Source organism: Sciurus vulgaris (assembly GCF_902686455.1).
Source record: "Sciurus vulgaris genome assembly, chromosome: 1".
Lineage (NCBI taxonomy): Eukaryota > Metazoa > Chordata > Mammalia > Rodentia > Sciuridae > Sciurus > Sciurus vulgaris.
In genome coordinates, this window is record NC_136461.1 from 104,626,321 (window position 1) to 104,648,605 (window position 22,285).

Below are 22,285 nucleotides of genomic sequence, written 5' to 3' on the forward strand. Positions count from 1 at the left end.
GAGAAGGGTATAGCTTTCAATGTAATTATTTTGGAAAAAAATATAGAAAGTAAATAAGCTTTCAAGTCACTTAGCTACTATAAGAATACAGAGTAACAAGAGGAAATGAAAAGAATTTATGTAATTCATGAACTATATTCTATTAGAATATATTCATATATTTCTTTATAGAAAGAGAACACAAAAGTTGGTTGTTTAAAAAAATAACAAAGCAGACAAACTTCTAGACAAGTTTAATAAGAATGGGTCAATAAAAATGAACAATATTAATGAAAAATGGGACATACATACTATCATAGCATGATTCTTATAAACCCTAACAGAAAACTATTAACAAGCCTATTTCAAAACCAACAATCAAACTAAACAAGCATTTCTAGAAATAAATAAGTAAAAGCGGGGTTATTTCTCTTTCCCTCTCCCTGCCCCCAATAAAGAACATCCCTGCCCCGGAACAAGCTAAAATCCAGGTGTTTAAGAGACCAGCAAAGGGCAGCAACCGAGAAACTATAATAAACATCATAATTTATGGATAATTTCCGAAGCCTAACAAGGATGCTGGCAAGACAAGGATACTCCCAGACCATCACTTCTATTCAATATTGTATTGGGGTCATTGTATGAACAACAGAATATTATGCAGCTGTTATAAAGATTAAAATATCAGGCTTGAGAGGAAGGCACGAGGCGACTAAGGAAGGCGATCAGTGTTCCTGGGCCCTGCCACGTCTTTCCCTACCTCTCGAGCCCGGTACACTACCTTTGCATAGCTGGGTGACCATCACTTCCTGCCCTACAGACTATTCTTAGCTCTCTTGTTGACTTTGCGCCTCATGCATACTTATATAAGCCAGTGTATCTCAGGGCCCGCAATCACTTGCTTACGTATCTGTGTACTTAACCCAGGGCCAGCACCGAGTAGGAGAGGAAATTCCGCACAGCCCTCTTCTCCCAAGGCTGCAGAACTCCGCGCCCCTTCCACCCCCACGCTCTCTGGCTACTTCAGGCCCCCGACCGTGGCGGCCCTGTGAACCCGGCGGCGGAGCGCACACGATGCTGCCCCTCCCGGTGTTTCTCCATCCCAAAGGGCGCCTCCCGCCGCACCCACTTCCTCTTTCCTCTCACTTGAGCCGACGCAGACAGCAATCGCTCTCAAAAAATTATTTCTGACAGGAAGCCCGGAGGCCTGCGAGGAGGGCGACCAGCCCCGCGTTTCCAGCGTGCTCCGGGGTCCCAGCCGCTGGCGCGCCACTTGGCGCCCGGCCTCCGCCCGCCGATCCCCGCCGCCTCCGCGGCACCCCGGGCTCGCGCTGCGCCGGAGGCGCGGGGGCTGCGCCGGCTCCCCAGCCCCGACCATGGAGGTGGAGGAGGCGTTCCAGGCGGTGGGGGAGATGGGCATCTACCAGATGTACTTGTGCTTCCTGCTGGCGGTGCTGCTGCAGGTGAGTCCCCGACAGCCCCCACTTCTCTCCTGGCGGCCGAGCGGCCGGGGCCACGCATCCCGTCCCTGCCCGCCCCGCCGAGGCCCGCGCTCTGCTCACCGCCGAGGTGGAGCTCGCGCCGGGGCGGGGCAGGGTGAGGCGCCGCGCGGTGGCCTGGGTCCCCCAACGCCAAGGTCGCCCGCGGGCTGCAGAGCCTCACCCGGGCCTCCCACCCCGCCACCTGGGGTGGTGGCTGGAGTGTTTGGGGGAGGTGCTTCACCTCCTGCGCTGGTTAGTAAGGGAAGCGAAATACAATTACCTGAAATACGCTGCAAAAATGAAAGGGAATTGTTACTCTAACCTGTGGCGCTGTCACCTTGGCTCCTAGGACACAGAAACCGCCCTGATTACACACACTAAAGGTGAGATCTAGGGCGGCCTCCTTCAGCTCCCGGTATCTACTTAACTGGCCTTTTCTGGGTTTCAGGGGACTTCCTATTCCAGAGGCTTTAATGCATACAATTAATTTCTGAGTTCTGCTGGATCATTCAGCCCAAAGGCCAGCCTTGAGTTGAGAATTTTATAAGCCAAATAGTGCCATCTGCAATATATGGTTACCAGATGGAATCCCTTCTTTATTGTATAGAATTCTCAGAACCTGCTTGCACATCCCAGCTTAAAAATGTGGTTTCCATATGCTAAAATATCACTACACATTAGCTTCCAGGCAGGAGTTTACTCTGTTGCCAACTTAAAGGACCCATTTGACATCAGTTGCTTCTTCCAATATTCTAAAGGCATTTCATTCAAATTTCCTTGATTAGTGCCTACTATATCCAGTCACTTATTCCTTCAGTCCCAATATTTAACCTGCTAGCCTTGCAGGTGCTAAGCACAGGGAGGCAATGGTGAACAAATCAAGATGCCCTCAGGAGGCTGGCTTTCTAGTGGTGATGGGGTGGGGCAGGCTGACAGTTAGCAAGCCAACTAGTTAACATGTGTTGATAGTTGTTCTGCAGAAAGTGCAGGGTGATTATGGGTATAACCTCTGGTCCACAAGTTGCTTAAAACTTACCTAAGGCAGTGGCTCAACAGGAAGATGGGAGGAGGTGAAGGTTGACTTTTCATTCACTTTTTCCATTAAAATGTTTGAAAGTTCAGTTGATTTCATCACCAACAGAACAAAAATAAAATGATTCCAGTGATGGCCTGATAGATGGAGACAATTCTTTCTTGTAGTAGAACAAGTTTTCAGCTTATAAATATGAGGCATTTTGAAGTTCTTTTAAGCTTGCTTTAGGTTTTAATACACTTTTTCTGTGGAGGAATAATATTTATGCTAAATCATGAAAGTATTTAATACAGAGAAAATGGAATCACGACCATGATATTCAATCTTCATTTATACATATATACATATATTTTGAGAATATTCTTGTTCTAACCAAGAATTCCAAGAATATATTCCTTCTCTGAGCATCCCACCTTCCTATCCCTCCTTTCCACTTCCTGTGTTATTCTCCTCTTAGCAACCTAGCCAGGTATCCACTGACTTGGAATAAGCTTGTCTTGAGTAGAGTGTTGTACTGAAAATTCCAAGGTTTTGGGTCAGAACCTGTTGAGTTTCTCTTCCTTTTATTTATGGTTGACCTACTTGGTTGGAGCTTGCTACCAAAGACTTCCAAGCCTATAGCCATGATGGTTCACTAAACCTTGGCTGACATATGGTCAGTATTTGCCACACCGGGATCAGGTCTTGAAGTGTTTTTGGCAACGAGTGGCTGTTTGTTTTGTAGGTGTGGGCTGGGCAGGCACCTGGGAGGGCCACCTGTGCCAATGGAGGAGTTCAGGCAAGAGTGAATCCTTCATAGTCCCCACATGTTTGTGAGGACTTAACTACTCCATTGAGATCCATGATCCAAGTGGTCATAGGGCCACCAAAAATAGTCCTGGATATGAGAGGGGAGTTCCCCAAACACCTCTCTACTGAGACTTTGGCTGGAGATTTTTGGGGGCAGAGAGTAAAGTGGGAGTGCTGAGAGACCTATGACACAGTTGTATCATGAATCAGTTCATTTTTCTGGTAGGGTGGGCATTCTTCTCCAACAGAGGAAAAGTAAGAAACCTTTTTCACAAAATTGGCTTAAATAGAAGGAGATTGAGATTGATGTTTGTTTGCTTTTAACGTCAAAGGACTTTTCTTACCATTGAGCAGGGAAGATGCAGACCAGCTGCACAGCAGCTCCAATAGAGCAGGGGACCATAGCTTCAGCCTTTTCGCATCTGTAGTGTGATAATGACTAACTGCAACCAGGAGGCACAAAACTAGAGGGACAGAGATGGAAACTTTATAGTCCCTTTTACATTTTCATCCTTGGGGACCATTGTTATTATTCATAATTTTTTTCTTTAACTCCCTTTGCTTCAAATGCATCCAAGTTCTGAGAGGACAAAACCACATACCAAAGCAACTCTGAAGGTCCTAGGTTAACTGCTTTCTTGAATTATCAATAGCATTGTGTACATTATCAAAAGTGACTGCACTATCCAGTTTCCTTTGCTAAGAGACTTTCCTGCACACTCCTTGCAAACACAATTTTGAATCTCTTTCGTAGTCAACTCTTAGACACATACAGAATAGATGAAGGTTTTGTCCGTTTCTCTTCAGCATGATCAGATGCAAATGCTCTGATGACAGACGTACGTGGCTTGAAAGTACATAAAAAATATGAAAAAAAGATTGCCTTACATAAAAGTAGTTGACTTATGAATAAGCAATAAGATTTACAATTTTAAACACTTAGAAAAATTCTTACTATCAAAATATACTTGCCTTCCCTAGGGGAAGAGTTATTTGTGGCATTCAGATATGAATAATTCTATTTAGTTTATGCTGTTTCTCTTTTCCAAGGTGTGTTAAAGCTGTTGCCATTGTCACTGTGCTGTATTTGTGTATGTGTGTGTGTGTTTGCTATGCTGTCTGGAGGATGGAGGATGCAGTAAAATTCTTGTTTCTTCTCTTAGACATAAAACAAAAATGGACCGTGTTTCTTTGTTCTAAGCCAGAGACTGCAGACTCTTCATTTTCCTTGGGATCATGAATCTTAGGTTGTAGCATAATTTCCACAGAATTTGAAACATCCATTAACAAACAGGAACGTGTAATCTATAACAAGCATTAGTTTCACCAGCAAAATTGTGATGCTGGGCAGTGAACCTCACTTGAGGTATGGTGTTCTGATGGGCATGAATGCATGGATATTTATGTAAACCCTTAAAAATCCCAACCTTATTTTTCAAATCCTAGAACTACAAATGTATTGTTATCTGTGCAATAAGTATAATTTTATGGCATTTTAGGAAGTGAAATGAATGAATAGGTGTTTTGCAGAAGAGGAACCTATCACAGTCAACACATGAAAAGATGTTTACCCTCAGTGGTCATCCAGGGTGGGCGTATTGAATGACTATGAAATACCATTTCACACTGATTGTATTAGCAAACATTAAAAAGTCCAAAAGTATAAGTGTGAAATGAGGAGAAATAGGAACTACCCAGCTTAGAGAACAATATGGTACCATCTACTGAAATTAAAACTCAGCGTTCAACACCTAGGCATGCCTGTAGTGTGTCTTGAACATAAGCATAAGGGTTTATTGCTGCATTGTTTTTATTTTTATTTTTTGCCATGCTGGGGATTGAACCCAAGGCCTCACATACTACCACTGAGTGACACCCCCTGCCCAGGATTTTTTTTTAATTGAGGTGAAATTCATATAACATAAAATTAACCATTCAAGAAAAAGTAACCATTTTAAAATAATAATCCAGAGGCATTTAGTGCTTTCACTGTGTTGTAAAACTATCACCTCTACTTACGTAGTATGTAACCACTCTAAAAGAGACCCGTGAATTCATGAAACAATTATTCCCCTTTGCCCATCCCCCAGCCCTTTGCAACTACGAATGTGCTTTTTGTCTCTGTGGATTTATCTATGTTGAATATTTAATATAAATGGAATCATACAGTGTATGACCTTTTTTTAATGTGGCTCCTTCTGCCCAACATGTTTTCAAGGTTCATTCACATTATAGCATGTATCAGTATTTCATTACTTTTTATGGGCAAATAATATTCTTATATATACATGTACCGCAGTTGTTTATCCACTCATCCATTGGTGGACATTGTTTTCTACCCGCAGCACTCTTTTTAATAACAAAAACCAAGAAACACTTTCCAAAAGATGTTAAGGTGTGGTATAAATTTGATAGACTACAACAACTAAAATGAATGAACTAGATCTGTATGGATAGATCTCTAAAATAATGTTAAGTGAAAAAAAAGCAGAGATAAATATAATATAAATCTTAATGTTATTAAAATATCAAATATTCTTAACATAAAAATTTAAAACACAAAACAATACCATATATGGTTTATGAATGTATAGAAACAATTTAGACCAAGTCATGTGATTGGTTGCCTCTTGGGAAGGAAAGGAAGGGGTGGAATGTGGTAGGATATAAAGGAGATTTCATCTGGATTTGTAATATTGCATTTAAAAAAAATCAGAAGGAAATATGGTGAAGTTTTATCATTTGTTTTTAGTCATGGTGGGTTTGTGAATCTTGTTTTATTCATTTTGCTTTGCCAGCAAAAATATGTAAAGAAAAGAAGTTATGTATAAATGGGAGAGAATGCTACAGTTTTCTGGATGAGTGTGTAGTGTTATTCTTTTTGGTTGATATCCCTTAGCTCTTTTACTACCATGAGTTGTCATTTCACGCAGGAGGGTAGGATGGACTGAGTTTTGTGCAAGGTGCTTTATTAAACTTTGTGTAGAACACTTTCCCTTCCTTTGTCACTGTCCCTCCCTCCACAGGTGATTCATAGGTGGACCACCTTTTTGATGAGGGATGGATGAGATGAGAGCTAGTGCTTCTAAACTCCCTATCATATGCCAGCGATGGAGTTCATACCATAAACAAGTGAAGATCGTATTAATTGAAGTCATTGAGACCAGCCTTCAGCACCACCAGGTTTTGGCCATGATGGGAACCTGTGGCATTAGTAAGAGCTTCTTCATGGCAACTCCAGAGCATGTTGGGATCTACCAGGTTCCCTACTAGGTTGAGCGAGTCTTATGCTGCTCCTGCCCTCACAGTTTTCTTTTGATCTTCAGCCAGTGATCTGGAGCTTGGGTCCCTTGAGAGTTTATGATAAATTGGGGAATGTTCGCCTGGTGTTCCTTCTACCCTTTCAGGTGGGTGGGGCTCTGCAGGTCAGAAAGACCAAATCCACACTGCCCCCCACCCCCAGGAAAAGTTGTCTTTAGATAGACACTGCCCCCTGGTGTAAAGCAGATGAAGTTGCACATCTGTCAGACAGATTTCCTTCCAGGGAGGCTGTGGAAGGCCCCCAGAAGATGTAGAGGGCCCCTTGGGTCCAGAACATCTCAAAATGCAGGATATGCTTTGAAAAGCAGATAATCTGATTCTTCCCAAGCACCCAGATCCCAGTAGCATGCCTGGCAAGGCCACCCTCAACTGTTTGACGTGTACCTAGACAAAGAAGGTGTTACCTTCTGAGACAGCACAAAAGAAGTCTTAAAAATGTGAAAACAGACACGTGACTAAGGAAGAAAGAACACTGTGCCACTGTGCTGCAAGGTGGCTGGTAAACTTGAGCAAATGACTCCTCAGTCGACTGTACTCTCGGAAATGGCTGGATCATGAAAGTTTAATTTGTTTTGTGAGTTTAAGATTTCTTAAAGTTTTGCAGTACCCTGTAATTAATTGGCATAAGTAGTTGACCTTGAGCTTGGTTCATCACAGTAGTTAGAGGCTGACTTAGAAGAAAGAGGTCATCAAATCCAAAGACACACATAGGTTGGCAGTGTCCCCTCTGACTTCTTTGTCCTAACACTCAAAGGAACAAGTGCCTGGGAATTCATGGGAATCCTACAGTACTCCCCAAGCAGTATATGGCAATTGTAGAGTTGAGAAAAGAAAAAGAAAAAAGAAAAGAAAAGAAAAGGATCACCATGACTCACACCACCCAGAAGTAAAATCTTTTTGATGTATAGCTTTTCAGAGTTTTTATCATGTAAATATGCACACTCATCTTTTTTTTTTTTTTTTTTTTGCAGAAATGCGTATTGCCACCCGATTTTGTCTCTCATGTACCTTGTGTTTCATGTACCTTGCTGAGCTCATAAATCAACACCTTTGTATTTTTTTTAATGGCTATAGCGTGGAATTCTAGTGTATGGTTATACCAAAGTTTGGTTATTCTGTTCTCTTTTGTTGCACAGTTTGTTCCTCTTTTTCTCATTCTAGAAAACCACACAGCCCATGGTGTTGGGCCATTCTTTTGTTCTGAATTTACTTCTTGTCTGTTGATAAATTACTACTGTTCTTAAGCCCAAACTTCTACTCCTCTCATTCCCCAGATCATTATTGTACCTACATCATGAATAAAAAAATAGAGGTTATTTGGTATAAACTCTCTAAACATTTTGCTTCTGAATTTATTTTTAGCCTCACCTATCATGTTTCTCCACAGAGAAATTCCTTCCTTGTCAAAGCCGGTGTCCAAGAGGAAGACATGTTTCTGCCCTCTTTCTTGTGATACTCTCTCACCTTTGCTCTTGATTCTAGCTTACTCCATCTGTTGTTTCTAATCCCATCTCTTTTTCCTTTCGCTTGATATCCTAAAGAATAGCCTGCGTACTAGAGTTGGAGGTATTTAGGTGTCGTATTAAATAGTATTAACCTATAAAGTGAACAGGTTATGTCTTTTTTGTGTCTTCAGTCCTTCTGCTTATCGAAGGGGAAAATCTCATTTGGCACTAGCACGTCTCAAAACATTCTCAGATATTTCTATTTGAGAAATAAGCTAGAATTGAAGGGAATAAGCTAGAATTGAAGAATTAAAGGAGGTTCAGACTTTGGCAGAAAACATGACCTAATAACAGTATTCTGTTTCATCCTATTTGTTATTCATTTTTAAACTTCTTTTTAAATTAGGAAACATTGCAAATGGAAAAATCCAGAGAATAATATCACAGACACACACGCATCTACTTCCAGATTTAGTAAATGCAAATATTTTATCATATTTGTTTACGTTTGTAGCAGTAAACCAGAGAGGCAGGGAGCAAAACCCTTGGAATGGAGGTGTGTGTGTGTGTGTGTGTGTGTGTGTGTGCTCACACGTGTGTGTGTGTGTGTGTGTGTGTGTGTGTGATTATGTATAAACTGATGAGTGATGAATACATTATGGAAGTTTGACCTTATGCTCTCGTGGCAGCTGGTTGAGCAGCTCCTTTAAGGCCGTTGTCTCAGCCTGCGGTATTGGAGCTGGTTGTCTGCAGGGTAGGTCATTGGAACGGAAGATGTGGTCTGGAGCCCATCAGAATTGACTGTCATTGGTGCCATTCTCACTGTCTCCAACCTTGATGGTGTGGATGCCTTTTAGACACACCTGACCCAGGAGTCAGAGAGGCTGAAGGAGGATTCAGAAGAAGGGGAAGCAGTTGCAAGCCTAGCTACTGTGAGGTGAGCCAGCCAGAGAATGACAGTGTAGGTGAGGCACAAAGGCACCTGCCCTGACCTTCTGAGCATGAAAACCAAGAAAAAGTACTCCTTCATCTTCACCCCCATCTCTCCTGCAGATATCTCTGGTGGCCCACCTTAGATGAAAACATGCTAGCCGGCATGTGGCTTTTTAACCTTGTGTTTATTGTTAATAGTTCCATCTGGCAAGTGATATCTGTAACAATGTCAAATTTTATTTTTATGTTAATTTACTTAAGTTAAAGACTTTGAATGATTTAAAAGATTAGTGGACTGGGAATGTAGCTCAGTGGCAGAAGGCTTGCCTAGCATTGTGAGGTCCTGGGTTTAATTGCCAGCACTGCAGAGCAAACAGAAAGAAGACTAGTAAAGAATAGCAGACAGAAGATGGACATCTCAGTCTCTTGTAGGAATACTTGAATAGCTGAAGTTTGGAAAAGCTGAGCTAGCCCTGTTATGAAACTGGAAAAATGTGTTCTTCACTCTCCTGACTCGAATGAGGTGGTTGCTCTTGCCAAAGAACTCCTTCCCCTGAGTTCTGTTTTAAGTAATTCCCTAGCAGTCTTTCACTACCTTACTCAAGTGTTACATTCACAACTGTCCCCTCCTTCCTGTGGATAGAATTCACATCTCCTTTTTCTGTGTTCTCATGAACTTTGTTTCTACGGTGGCTCACTGGACTCTCATCAATCTGCCCTGTGTTCACAGCTTTGGATGTATTTGCTGTCCTCACTTGAATGCCTCGAAAGAAGGGACTGCTTCCTGTCCTTGTTGGTTATCATTTGAGGTGCATAATACCATGAGTTCCAAAGTGTTGGCACTTGCTAAAATCAAAAGATTTTCATTAAAATTAAATAACAGAAGGAGGGCCAGGTGTGGTGGTGCATGCCTGTAATCCCAGTGGCTCAGGAGGCTGAGGCAGGAGGATGGCTAGTTCAAAGCCAGCCTCAGCAATTTAGCAAGGCCCTAAGCAACTCAGTGAGATCCTGTCTCTAAATAAAAAAGGAAAAAGGACTGGGGATGTAGCTCAGTGGTTAAGCACCCCTGAGTTCAATCCCTGGTATCATAAATAAATAAATAAATAAATAAGAAGGAGGGTGGTCAGGTGGTGATATTTCCATTTTACTTGAGAGAAACAGATGTACACAAAATAATTTGTCCAGTCTTAGTAGTGGGAACAAAAACGAGGTTCCAGAACTACCGGTTTCCAATGCATGATTTTTGTCCCAGCATTCTATAAGGGATTAGTTTAAAAAATACATATGATAGGCTGTTCACATATGATTGGTATGTTGGATGTTTTGGATGGATGTAAAGAATGTTAAAGTTTTTTCCTAAAGGACATGAAAAAAAAAAAAAAAACACTAGAAAATTAGAATTTAATTCTATCTACACAAATTATGATACAAAGCAATGTCTGCCTATAAAATAATCCAGCCAACTGATGCTTCAGAAATTAAGAAAGGAGACTGCAGTGTAGTGTAGTTCATTGGAGCTTTCAAAAAGACAGTTGAGCTTGAAATGAACTTTGAACCTTGGTTGAGAGGGAAATAGGAAGATCATTTCAAGTGGAAAAACAACATGGAAAAGGTATAGAAGAGGGATTAATCTGTGCCCTGGCTACACAGAGTGTAGCCCAGCCAGAAGCATTGTTGGACATGGTTAGAAATGCAGTGTCTTAGACTCTACCCCAGACCTAATGAGTTAGACCCTGCCCATTAAGTTTGGGAAGACTGGCACATACTATCTGTATCTTGCTGTACAGTTTCCTAGGGAAGCATCCCGTTTGACCTTTAGCGAGGGCTAGTTAGAATGCCTTAGATAAAGAAGTAACATCAGCATCCAGTCTTATGGCTGGAGTTGAGGTTCAGGTATTCATATGCTTTTCACACCACATAGTGAGTTAAGTCATGTTTGGGGAACTGAGGAGGCCTGTGAAGACAGCTTGAATGTGCATTAAGCCATAGTAGTTAAGCCACAGGAAACTCATCATTTGTCTGTCAATATGTTTTGACAGGAATAGTTGCATGGGGCATTTCAGGGAAGTTGATTTAGTGATGTGTTGTGGGTGGATTAGAATTGGGACAAGAGGGTACTCAGAGGCACCAGTTATTCAGGGCGTGTAAGTATGTTCAAATTTTAAACACAAAAAAACAGGTAGTATCAGTAAATCAGCCAACCAGAATTTATCAAATGTCTCTCTTTGTGCTGGGCCCTGGGCACGTGGTCCTGCCTTCATGTTAGGGTCTTGCTTATGTAATACTTTTATGATTGGGTCAGTTGGATAACTTAGGACTAATATCAGAAGAGACTAATAGTAATGACAACAATAAAATCACCTTTGATATTTGTCTTCTTCATTTCCCCTGAAAAAGTCTCTGGCCTCAAAGGCAGGTAGCTCCCATTCTCTTCCTGGTTCAGCTATTAGTGTTAAACGAGACTGTGAATGATCCCTTAATCGCCCTGTGTCTCATTTTTTCTGCCTACAAAATAAATGTCATACCTGACCATGACTTTACAATGCAAGCTGTTGTGATGAGATAATTTATGGGAGACTCTTCCAGTTTCCTTGAGAAGCATTACAAAAGCTCATAATGATGATAATATAAAATTACTTTTCAAACCTTCACTTTTTGAAACTTAAAATTTCAATCCCCTAGTACATTTTAGTCATTTCTCTAATTATAATTACATTGAGAGGGAGGGGGGAAAAAACCCAGCCATCTGTGGCACTTGTTCTCCTTCCCTGGAGGTAGAGCAGAGAAGATAATGATTTATTTGAGATGTTGTTAGTCCCACTCAGAAGGAGAATGGATGGTGGTTTCTCATTGTGGCTTTAGGGCCCATCTGCTGATGGGTGTGATTTCATTAGACAAAGGTATGTGGGTGAATATGTACATGGTCATGGTAGAGTAATAGTAGAGAAAAGAATGAGAGCATTTTTGTTGTTGTTCTCTGGGGAAAAGGAGCAGGATGTGTGAATTACATGAAATTGTCATAGCAAAAATGGCAAACTAGGAAAAAAGCACACCCACACCCTGTGTGAAGGTGGTGCATCCCCAGGGCTAATTTAGTACCAAGCCATCTTTGACTTCCTGTTACTGTGTAACCCATGAATGTGGTTCTGGTATGGAGGACCTAACATTAGGTTGTTATTGGAGTTTAAGCCTGTCCTCTCTGTCCTAATCTCATGACGCCCCTTGGGTAGCATTATCATGCAGTCTTCTTCCTGCCTGCCTACTTAGTCTCCATTACGATCAGAAAGACTGAGAATGACATGGGGTTTGAGCTTTCACTGAGGCAGGCACTGACTAGGATAGTTGCAGGTTTCTGACCTTTCCAGTAACAGAAAGGTCCCTGTGTGTTCTGTTGAGAACCTTGGATGTGTGTGTGTGTATGTGTGCATATCTATATGAGTGCCCCCAAATACACATTCTTGTGCACTGGGTAGGCCAGGGAGATATTGTGAGGGGTAAGAGAAGGACAGAGAAGATGCGATAGGTGAGAAGTGCTTAATCTGTCTGTAGATTGCTAGGAATGAAACTGGATAATGCTGTATTAACCAGCGATTAACTAGGTTTCACTATTCCCTACATTAGAAATTTTTTTTTTTTTTTTCTAGTTTGGGCATTGAATTCAGGAACACTATAACTGAGCTATGTTTGCATCCCTTTTTGTTTTTTATTTTGAGATAGGGTCTCAATAAATTTCTTAGGGCCTCACTAAGTTGTGGAGAGTGGCCTCAAACTTGAGATCCTCCTGTCTCATCCTTCTGAATCACTGGGATTACAGGTATGAGGCATCGTGTCCAACTCTCCCTACATTATGAATAAAGGATATGCTAGAACCAATTATTTGTTTTTGAACTCCTTTCTCCAGATTGTGGTGTTTACTAAGAATGGGGCCTTCATAATGAAACATGCCTCCAACTACAAGACCCCTTGGAGCATTTTCCCTTTTACCCAGAACACTGCTTATCCTAGGACAATCCAGATAAAATGTGAAGTGCTAACATGTATTCAACAGGAACTTACCTGAGTGGTGGCACCTGGTTAGCATTATAGAAGAATGTGTTGTTCTTCACTAGTGTTCTCTCCTGTCCATTTATTCATTCCCTTGTTAAGTGTGTAGGTCCTGGATTATTTGCTTTGGAAGCCTAAAGGTGAATGGGGACTTAAATATGCAATGAAAAAAGTGATATGTGTTTCAGAAGTCTAGATGGAACTCTGTAGGTGAGCAGGAGAGTACTTCTGGAGGGTTGGAGTGGAAGGCAAGAAGGCAAGGAAGTTGTTTTCTGAAGCTGCATCTCAGAGGATGGGGAAAGTTCAAACATTCATGGCAGGAGAAAGTGCCTTCCGGGTGAGGAGAATGGCCTGACAAAAACAGAAAAGGGCACACTTGGAAGAGAAGTGGTTTGCTTTGCCTAACTGAAGGCTGCATGTTCACCAAAACATGTGTTTTGAGTCATCTCCTTTGTGTTTTCTTGCCCCCTGTTTTTCATTTCTCTATACCCATCAATTAAATTTCAGCAGATTGTAATCAAGGAGCACAGTTACTAGATGGATGAGAGTGACTTTGTAATTATAGTGATTGCAAAATGGGTAATCTACGTGTTCTTGCAATGATGAGGGTTTTTGTTTTTATAAGCTGATTACCTCCTATTCTAAAATGTCCTTAATAGTACGCAAATTGGGGCTAGGATGCATGTAAACCTAGGGACATGTTTTCCTTTGTATCTTATAATAAATCACCATACACACTGACCTGTGACTGCTTTGTGCATCTCCAGAGGCACCTTTAATCTATCTACTTAAAATAGATTGGGACTTCCTTGCACCTTTTCAGCTTTTTTTTTTTTTTTTTTTTTTTTAAGATAGTTAAAAAAAAAAAAAAAGAAAAGAAAAAGAAAAAGAAATCCATCCTGAGTTTTACATTAGCTTTCTGTTTTGATGTCCACAATGTCATGACTCCTTTCTCTTCCTTTGTCAGTAATCCTGTCATCTAGTGGTGGCAAATTATTCTCCTCTGGCTCTTTAGCTTGTCCGTTTAGCTGAATATGCCCCTATAGAATAGTGTGCAAGGGGCTCCGGACTGGTGTTCTCTGCAGACTGGAGAGGAGGCTGTTGGCAAGTCTCTCCTGTCTGTGCTTTAGTCAGCTCATCCCTCCACTGGGCACAGTACCATGTGCCATAGAGAAATCATATTACTTCATGTTTTTTAGACACTTACTTTATTTAAAGGTATTTTAAGACATCAAGTTCAAAGTTAATAGGGATAGTTTCTTAAATAATCTTAAATAAGATGCTAGCACTCTGAAGCAGACTAATTATGTGTTTTCTTAATAAATGTTAAGCTTGAAATAATTGTTCAATAATGAAAGTAAGATAAATGGAAATCTATAGCATATAAAGGCTGCATAGGACAGTTTACAAACCCAGTTGTGAGTAACTACAGAGCCTAGCACAATGACAAATGACATGTATGTTCAATAAATATTTCTGAAATGAATGAGTAAAATATTTTTTCTTTGGTAGAGGGCAATTATGGTTAGATTAAACCAAGATTAAATACAGGCAAAGGTTGTGAAATGAATACCTATACTTGGGATTTTGGATTTCTTTAAATCCTGTCATATCTTACATTAGTACGTATTCAAGTACATATTATGCTTACCTACTTTAATAAAGCAATATTATATATATATATTTGAGACAATATTATATACATATTATAAGCAATATTATATATATATATAATATTATATATTTTATATATATATATATATATATATGGACAGGCAACTGTGCCACAGTGTCTTCTTTAGATCATGAGCCCAAGGCCAGGATACTCCTGGGCCCTGGTGCCTGTTTATCTGAGCTGCAGATACAGTTTTTGGGAGGAAGTAGCTGAAATATTGGGCTTTTAAGTCAGAGCCCATAAAGTCGGATCATATAAACAGAGCCCTTAGCATCGGCTCTGTCCCAGAAGAGGAAGGAAAACACCCTGAAGAAGCATAAAGTGTTCTGCAAGCAGACTGCCATTGTCTCTGTTCCTCGTTCCTCCCAGAGCATGAACCTTCCTTTTCAGGCAGTTCTCCCTGGTTTCTGCTGTGGCCCATTTCTGTGGCTCTTAAGAGCACAAAAGCAAGAAACAGATTGTTCAAGGTTTGCAGGCTTCCTGAGTTTCCCACCTGCAGAACGAAGTCTACAGCATCTGCTCTTGTGTGTTTGCTCTTTCAGCTGTACGTGGCCACCGAGGCCATCCTCATTGCTCTGGTTGGAGCCACACCTTCGTACCACTGGGACCTTGCTGAGCTCCTGCCCAACCAGAGCCACGGCAACCAGTCAGCTGGCAAGGACCAGGCCTTCGGGGACTGGCTTCTGACCGCCAACGGCAGCGAGATCCACAAGCACGTGCATTTTAGCAGCAGCTTCACCTCCATCGCCTCTGAGGTAACCTGATCTCTAAGGGAATGTCCTTTCTCCTCAGATGGAACCACTCCTTTTGTCTTGTTGATTTAAATCTTAGCCACACCTTCAAGTAACTTTCTCATGAATTTAGGATTTGAGGTTTTTAGTGTTTCAAAGGAGAATATACTATTAGAACACTTTTTCTTTCTTACTACACTCGGGAGAAGCATGTATGTCACCAAAATTAGATGGAATAAGATAGAAACTCCAAAAGAGCTTGCTTCGATTATAGTTTCCTATTAAAAAGTGATTTAAAACTTTCATCTCTCTTTTCTACATGTGCAAATGTTAGCCTAGTAAAAAAAGGGACATGCAGTGACCCATGGGTAGCATCCAGCTGTCTTTCATTTTCAAGTCAGTCCTGTGTATCGGTTCAAGGGGGCACCCTGAATGTATAGTATACGGTAAAGAAGGTCCTACCACTGTGGGCAGGAAGCCCTACCTTGAGGGAAGCTTTGCTAGCCAAGGAGAAGCCTCTGGTCCTGAGCCAACCAGAGATAAGCTACGGACAGACAGTCTGGCAAGGAGAAACCCTGGGATGGAGGGGGCCGGAAAGCACTGGCATTGGTTGTAAAAATGTTTAAATACTCCTGTCTTTTTTACTTGTTCCACATAAGCTATCCATATGCCTCTTGCCGCCTGCTTTTAGGCACTGCATCTGCCAGGTGCCTTGCTGTCACCACCAGCCCAGGCCTGGAAACCACCCTGCTGTGTCTGTACACTCCACCATGGCACCAGCCATCCTTTCCTATTGTTGGGAGTTTTGATCACCACCTGTTGGGTGATGGGGCTTAGTAAAAATAGGGACAGCCTGAGGTTGGTATCTGCTTGGCTTGTCCTTAGGAGTCCCCCATTAGAAGGGATAATTACTAGACTAACTTCTCAAGCTACTGCAAAGCAATATTTTCAACAAGAACCTGGTCATCTCACTGCTCACTCAGAAACCTCCAGTGATTTTCCCACGGCACACAACACGGTAGAGACCCCAAGGCCCTGCACACTTCACAGGTTGGTCAGGGTGTACTTTTCCAACTCCACTCTGCACATCAACCCTGCCCATCCCTTTCCCAGGCATATTTACTGTTCTTTCTGCATGCCCTTGGCCTGAGCCTGAACCTGTTACCTGGGCCATGAATGCCCTCACCATTTACCCTTGTCTCTACCTGTGAGGTCCTAACCTGCCCTCTAAGGCCCCCTTTCAATGTCAACTTCCCTGGAAGTCTTTCCAGTCCACTTCCCAGAAGTACTCTCCTGTTTCTGCACTAATAACATTTTGAGAGTATTATGTTATAGACTCCTATTTTTGGTTCACCTATTTTTTAAAAGATCTTCAAAGTCAGAAATCATGTTTTGGTCATCTTGGAATCTCCGTAGGCTACTGACAACAGCAATAACCATGACCACCACTAACCTATTAAAATAACCATAGCATTGCTGAATGGTGCTGTATACGAGGCATTGTGACATTTTACAGCCCTTATTCTATTTAATTCTACAATAATTATGCAGTAGGCATTATTTTCTCCATTTTACACGTGAAGAGATTGAGACTTTGGGAGGTCCAGGTTAGTTAATAAGGTCAATGTTGGCATTTGAACCCAAATTCATCAATTCAGAAGCCTGTGCTTTGTTTCTGTACTTTTTAGAAGCTTATCCCATCCAAATTTGTATTGACATTTCTTAAGTTCTTTTTTGAGAGGTAACAGTAGCAAAGTAATTTTTTTTTAATCTTTAGTTTTGAACTGACAGAAATTTCAAGAATAGCGTAAATACCCTTATATCCTTTGGTTTCTATGTTAGTATTTTGCTTTGGTAACATTATTTTTCTGTTTTTTTTTCCTAAGCCATTTTAAAGTTGCATATATCAGTCTTCTTTAACACTCCAATACTTCAATGTGTATTTCCTAAAAATAAGGGCATTCTTTTACAATGCCACAATACAGGTACTAATTAAGTTTTCCTTAAACTATCACCAATCTTAGTTTACCATATATATCCAGTTTTTGTCACTTGACTCAATGTTGTCTTTGACAGGTTTTTTTGTTTCCTAAATATATTGAATCTGGGTCAGGATCATGTATTACACTTAGTGGTTACAGCTTTGTTATAGCTTGTATATAATAGTTCAATTCCCAGGACTGGGGAGATAAATAAATATATATGTAAAATATATAAAATGTATTTTAGGCAAGTACTTCATCACTGAGCTATATCCCCTCCCCCTTTTTATTTTGAGATATGTTCTCTTTAAGTTGATCCAGCAGACCTCAAACTTGTGATCCTCCTGCCTCAGCCAAGTGGCTAGCATTACGAGCATACCTCATTGTACCCAGTTTTATGATTTTGGTATTTTAAAAGAATTCATACCCCTTCCCTGTTTAAAAATAGGAATGTTTTTTATTTGTGTTCTGTCTGATGATTGCTCCTTCTGGTTGGTTACGCATCCCTGATCAGAATAGTACATAAGTAATGTCCTGTCCTTCTCAGGTGTCACATCTGGAGACACACAATATCCATCTGCCCTTTTTGGGTGATGTTAATTTTGAGCATCCATTCCAGACATCTGCTGAGTTCTCCCTTATACAGTTACTATTGTTTTATTTCAGGGAATAAGAATTACTTTCAGATTATACAAACTTGCTGTTCTTTATCAGATCTTAGCGTCTATTGATTCTTGTGTGAGCCAGCCTAGACATGGTGGCACAGTGATGATTTCTCAACCCAGCCTTTCCCACCCACTACTAGTCTGCACCCTGCTTTCTGCTGTAAGCAAGAGCTCTTGCTTTTTCCCTTGTGTGTCTATTGGCCTATACATCTATCTGTCATGAGTGTGTTCTCAGAGATTCCTGTTCTTCTTAATGATTTAGGATTTATTATAGCCCTTAATTATTTTGCTGCTCAAATTATCCCCAGTTTACCAGTGGGAACTTCTTCAAGCTGACTTTTGTGTCCTTTTTAAAATTTTTAATTAAAAAATTTATTTTGAAATAATTACAGATTTACATGCAGTTGCAGGAAATAATAAAGAGAAATTCCATGTCCATTTCCCCATCTTCCCCAGTGGTAACATCTCCCCAGTAATATCGTAGCTAAGATGTTGACATTGATACAGCTGAAGCACAAAGTATTTCCATCACTACAGGGACCTCTCTGGTTGGCCTTTTGGAGCTACACCAACTTCCTCCCATCCCTCACCATATTCCTAACTCTCCTCATAACTACCGATCTCTTCTTTTAAACCATACTTTGTCATTTGAAGAACTGTATGAAAAATGGAATTATGTAATTGGAGCCTTTTGGGATTTACTTTTTTTCACTCAGCATAATTCTCTGCAGATTCATCCAGATTTAGTAATATTATTGTAGTTATTTAATAAGGCTTGGAATGGGATAGATTGATTCCTTCCACTTTATTCTTTTCCAAAATTGTTTCAATTTCTTTCCATATTAATTTTAGAATAACTTTGTTTATATCTGCAAAAAAAAATCTTTTGGGGAGAACTGACATCTCTACTATGTTGAATTAATGAATTTGATTTCCTTAGTAGTTGCAGGGCTATTCAAATGATCTATTTTGTATTGAGTGAGTTGTGGTAGTTTGTGCTTTTTAAGGAATTGGTTCATTTCATCTATGCTGTCAAATCTCTATGTGTAGAGTTGTTCATAGTGTTACCTAAACACCATTTTGATGTCTACAGAGTCCAAAATGAAATTTCTTCTTTTATTATCTGATATTGATGATTTATATCTTCTTATTTAATTCTTGGACATGATATAGGTTTGTCTATATTATGGATCTTTTGAAATCATCATGATTATTTTGTTTCATTGATTTTTCTCTATTATTTTTCTATTTTTAACTTTATCAATTTCTGATCTTTATTATTTTCTTCATTCTGTTTGCTTCTGCCTGCCTTCCTGCCTTCCTTCTTCCTTTTGTAGATTCTGAAAGTAGTAGCTTAGATTATTGGTGCAAATCTTCCTCTTAAAAAATATAAGCATTTTAGTGCTATGAATTTCCCTCTGAGGACTGCCCTGGCTAGGTCCCAAAGGTTTTGGTACATTGTATTTCCATTTTTGTTTAGGCAAATGTAATTTTTTTCTTAAGTCTTCCTCTTTGACCCATAGATTATTTTAGAAATGTATTGTTTAATTTCTTAGTGTTTGGAATCTTTCCTATTAGCTTTTTGTTTTTGATTTCTAGTTCGATTCTATTGTGGTCAGACAATATTTTTTTAATTCTTTTAAATTTGTTGAGTTTTCTTTTTGGCCCATGATATGGCCCCTCTTAGAGTAGGTTACGTGGGCACTTTAAACATGTGTATACTGCATCCTGTTGCTATTGGATGGGGTGTTTTTAAAATACTGTTTACACCCTGTGTGTTGATGGTGTTGTTGAGTTTTTCTGTATCCTTGCTGATTTTCTGTCTAGTTGTTCTCTAATTATTGAGAGAAGAGTGTTTATACTTTTAATTAATTATAGATTTGTCAATTTGTCTTTTGACTTTTCCCAGATTTTGCTTCATATAATTATGGTTCAGTTGTTTGTTATATGTATATTTATAAATATGATTGCTCTGTCTTCTTGGTGAATTGAATTTTAATGATTATATAATGTCCCTCTCTATCCCTGGAAGTTTCCTTTACTCTGAAGTATATTTTATGTGATATTAATATAGCCACACCTGCTTTTTTGATTATGATAGCATGATATTGACTAGTTTCTCCTTTTACTTTCAACTTGCCTGTTTGATTATATGTGAAGTTAGTTCCTTTTGGTAGCATATGGTTGAATCAGGCTTTGGTGTACTTAAATAATTCAAGTTTAATATAATTACATGTTAAATTTACATCATGGATTTTATCATTTTGTTTTTTTCCTGGGATTTTTTTTTCTCATGTATTTTCCTGCCTGCCTATGGGTACCTTGAACATATTTTAGAAATCCATTTTGATTTATTGTTGTTTTACTCTGTTTTTATAACCTTTTTAGTGATTCTTTTGGCATTACTTTATATATACATATTTATCACAGTCTACTAATGTTGTTGAATTAACAGTTTGAAGGACATGTAGAGACTCCACATTGCCTTATGTCCCTTTACTCCTATAGTTCATAATTGTCTTAACTACATTTCTATGTAATTTTAGAGCCAAAATGTGTGGTATTATAATTTAAAACATCAAATATAATTTAGAAGAAAAGGAAAGTCTGTTGTACTTACCCAGGATTTTGCTTACAGTGTTCCTTCTTCCTTAGTGACATTCCAAGATCCCTTTTAAAATGTTTTCTGTCTTTTTAGAGACCTTCTATTAGTTATTGTATTATTTTAAGACAGTTCTGCGGGCAACAGATTCTCTTAGCTTTCCCTCATCTCAGGATGCCTTGACTTCACCTTTCTTCCTGGTTCTCACAGGTTTTAAGCTTCTTGATTCCCATGCTGCTTCCTTCTGGCCTCCTTGGTTTCCGATGAATAATCTGCTGTTATTTAAATTCCCTCTCCCCCGTAGATGTATGTCATTTATCTTTTGCTGCTTTCAAGATGTTTCAGTTTTTTAGTCTTTAGTTTTTAGAATTTAGAGTATGGTGTTCCTTGGTGTGGATTTCTTTGGGTTCTTCCTGTTTGGGGACCTCCTGAATCTGTAGGGTTGTCTTGACCAACTGTGAAATTTTCAACTATATTTATTTCAGTACATTGTTAACCTACCCTCTTTCCTTTCCTTCCAGAACTCCAGTGGTAGCAATTTAGCTCTTTTGTGATAGACTCACAGATCCCTGACACTTTGTTCTTTTTTTCTCAGCCTGTATTTTCCTTTGTCTTCAGATTGGGTATTTCCTATTATTCTATAACTTTGTTGATTTTGTTCAAGGTTCCTTTCCATTCTGCTGTAGAGCCCATTCATTATATTTTTCAGTTCTAGAAGTTTCATCTTGTTCTTTTTTTACATACTTTTCCCCTTCTTAACCAAGACCTTTTCTATCTTTGGCTGTCTTTTTATTTTGTCACTTGTTTCAAACATTTTGTAAGTGCTCCTTGGAGCATTTTTATAATAGGACTTTCAAATCTTTGTTAGATAATTCCAGCATCCCTGTCACCTCAGTGATTTTTTAAATCCCATTCATATAGTTTGATATTTTTCTGATTGTTGGTATGACAGATAACTTTTGTTAAACCTATAGATTTGGGGCATTATGAGATGCTGGATCTTGTGTAGACCTTCTGCTTTGGCTGAGTTTTTGTGACACTATTCTGGTGGAGAAAGAGAGTGGGGTGCCTTGTTACTACCAGGTGGTGGTGGAAATCCAGTGTGGTCCACACTGACACTGTGGGGCAGGGTTCTCCTTGTGGTCCACACTGACACTGTGGGGCAGGGTTCTCCTTGTGGTCCACACTGACACTGTGGGGCAGGGTTCCCATTGCCACTTGGCAGAATTGAAAGTGTGGGCTCTCTACATGACCTTCCCTGGCACCGCCCCAGTGGGATTGGGTCACCTGTCACCAGATGGCCAAGTGTAGAAGCCTGAGTTCCCCACTTGGGCCTTGCTTGTGCAGATGGGATTGACAACATGGTTTTTGTGTAGTGATTGGCTGGAGCAAGCAGTGGCTGCCTGAGAACTTTCCATCTTGTCACATTGCTGCTTTCCTGGGCCTTTGCTAGAGGGAGCAGGTTTTGTCAGAACTCCTTTTGTCTGTTCCTCTTGGCATTTCTGAACTGCTGGCTTCTCCAGCAGTTGAATATGTGAGGTCATAATAAACGAGGGACCTCACCACTGTGTCATTCCTTGGGTCCTGCATCCACAGCTGGTCTCC

General features: G+C 40.1%; 1 protein-coding gene across 7 annotated transcripts in view; it reads left to right on the forward strand.

The window, feature by feature from the left end:
* The first annotated feature begins 251 nt into the window (after positions 1-251).
* SLC22A15 (solute carrier family 22 member 15) overlaps positions 252-22,285 on the forward strand; it is an 88,004-nt gene continuing 65,970 nt past the window's right edge. For all 7 annotated transcript variants that reach the window (XR_013760147.1, XM_079117185.1, XM_079117183.1 and 4 more), the window contains exons 1-2: positions 252-1,442; positions 15,243-15,455. Coding sequence is in view for 6 of the 7 variants with exons in the window: in XM_079117185.1 (XP_078973311.1) it covers positions 1,356-1,442; positions 15,243-15,455 (300 nt within the window). In the remaining variant the exon portion in view is untranslated. The remainder of the gene's footprint in view (positions 1,443-15,242; positions 15,456-22,285) is intronic.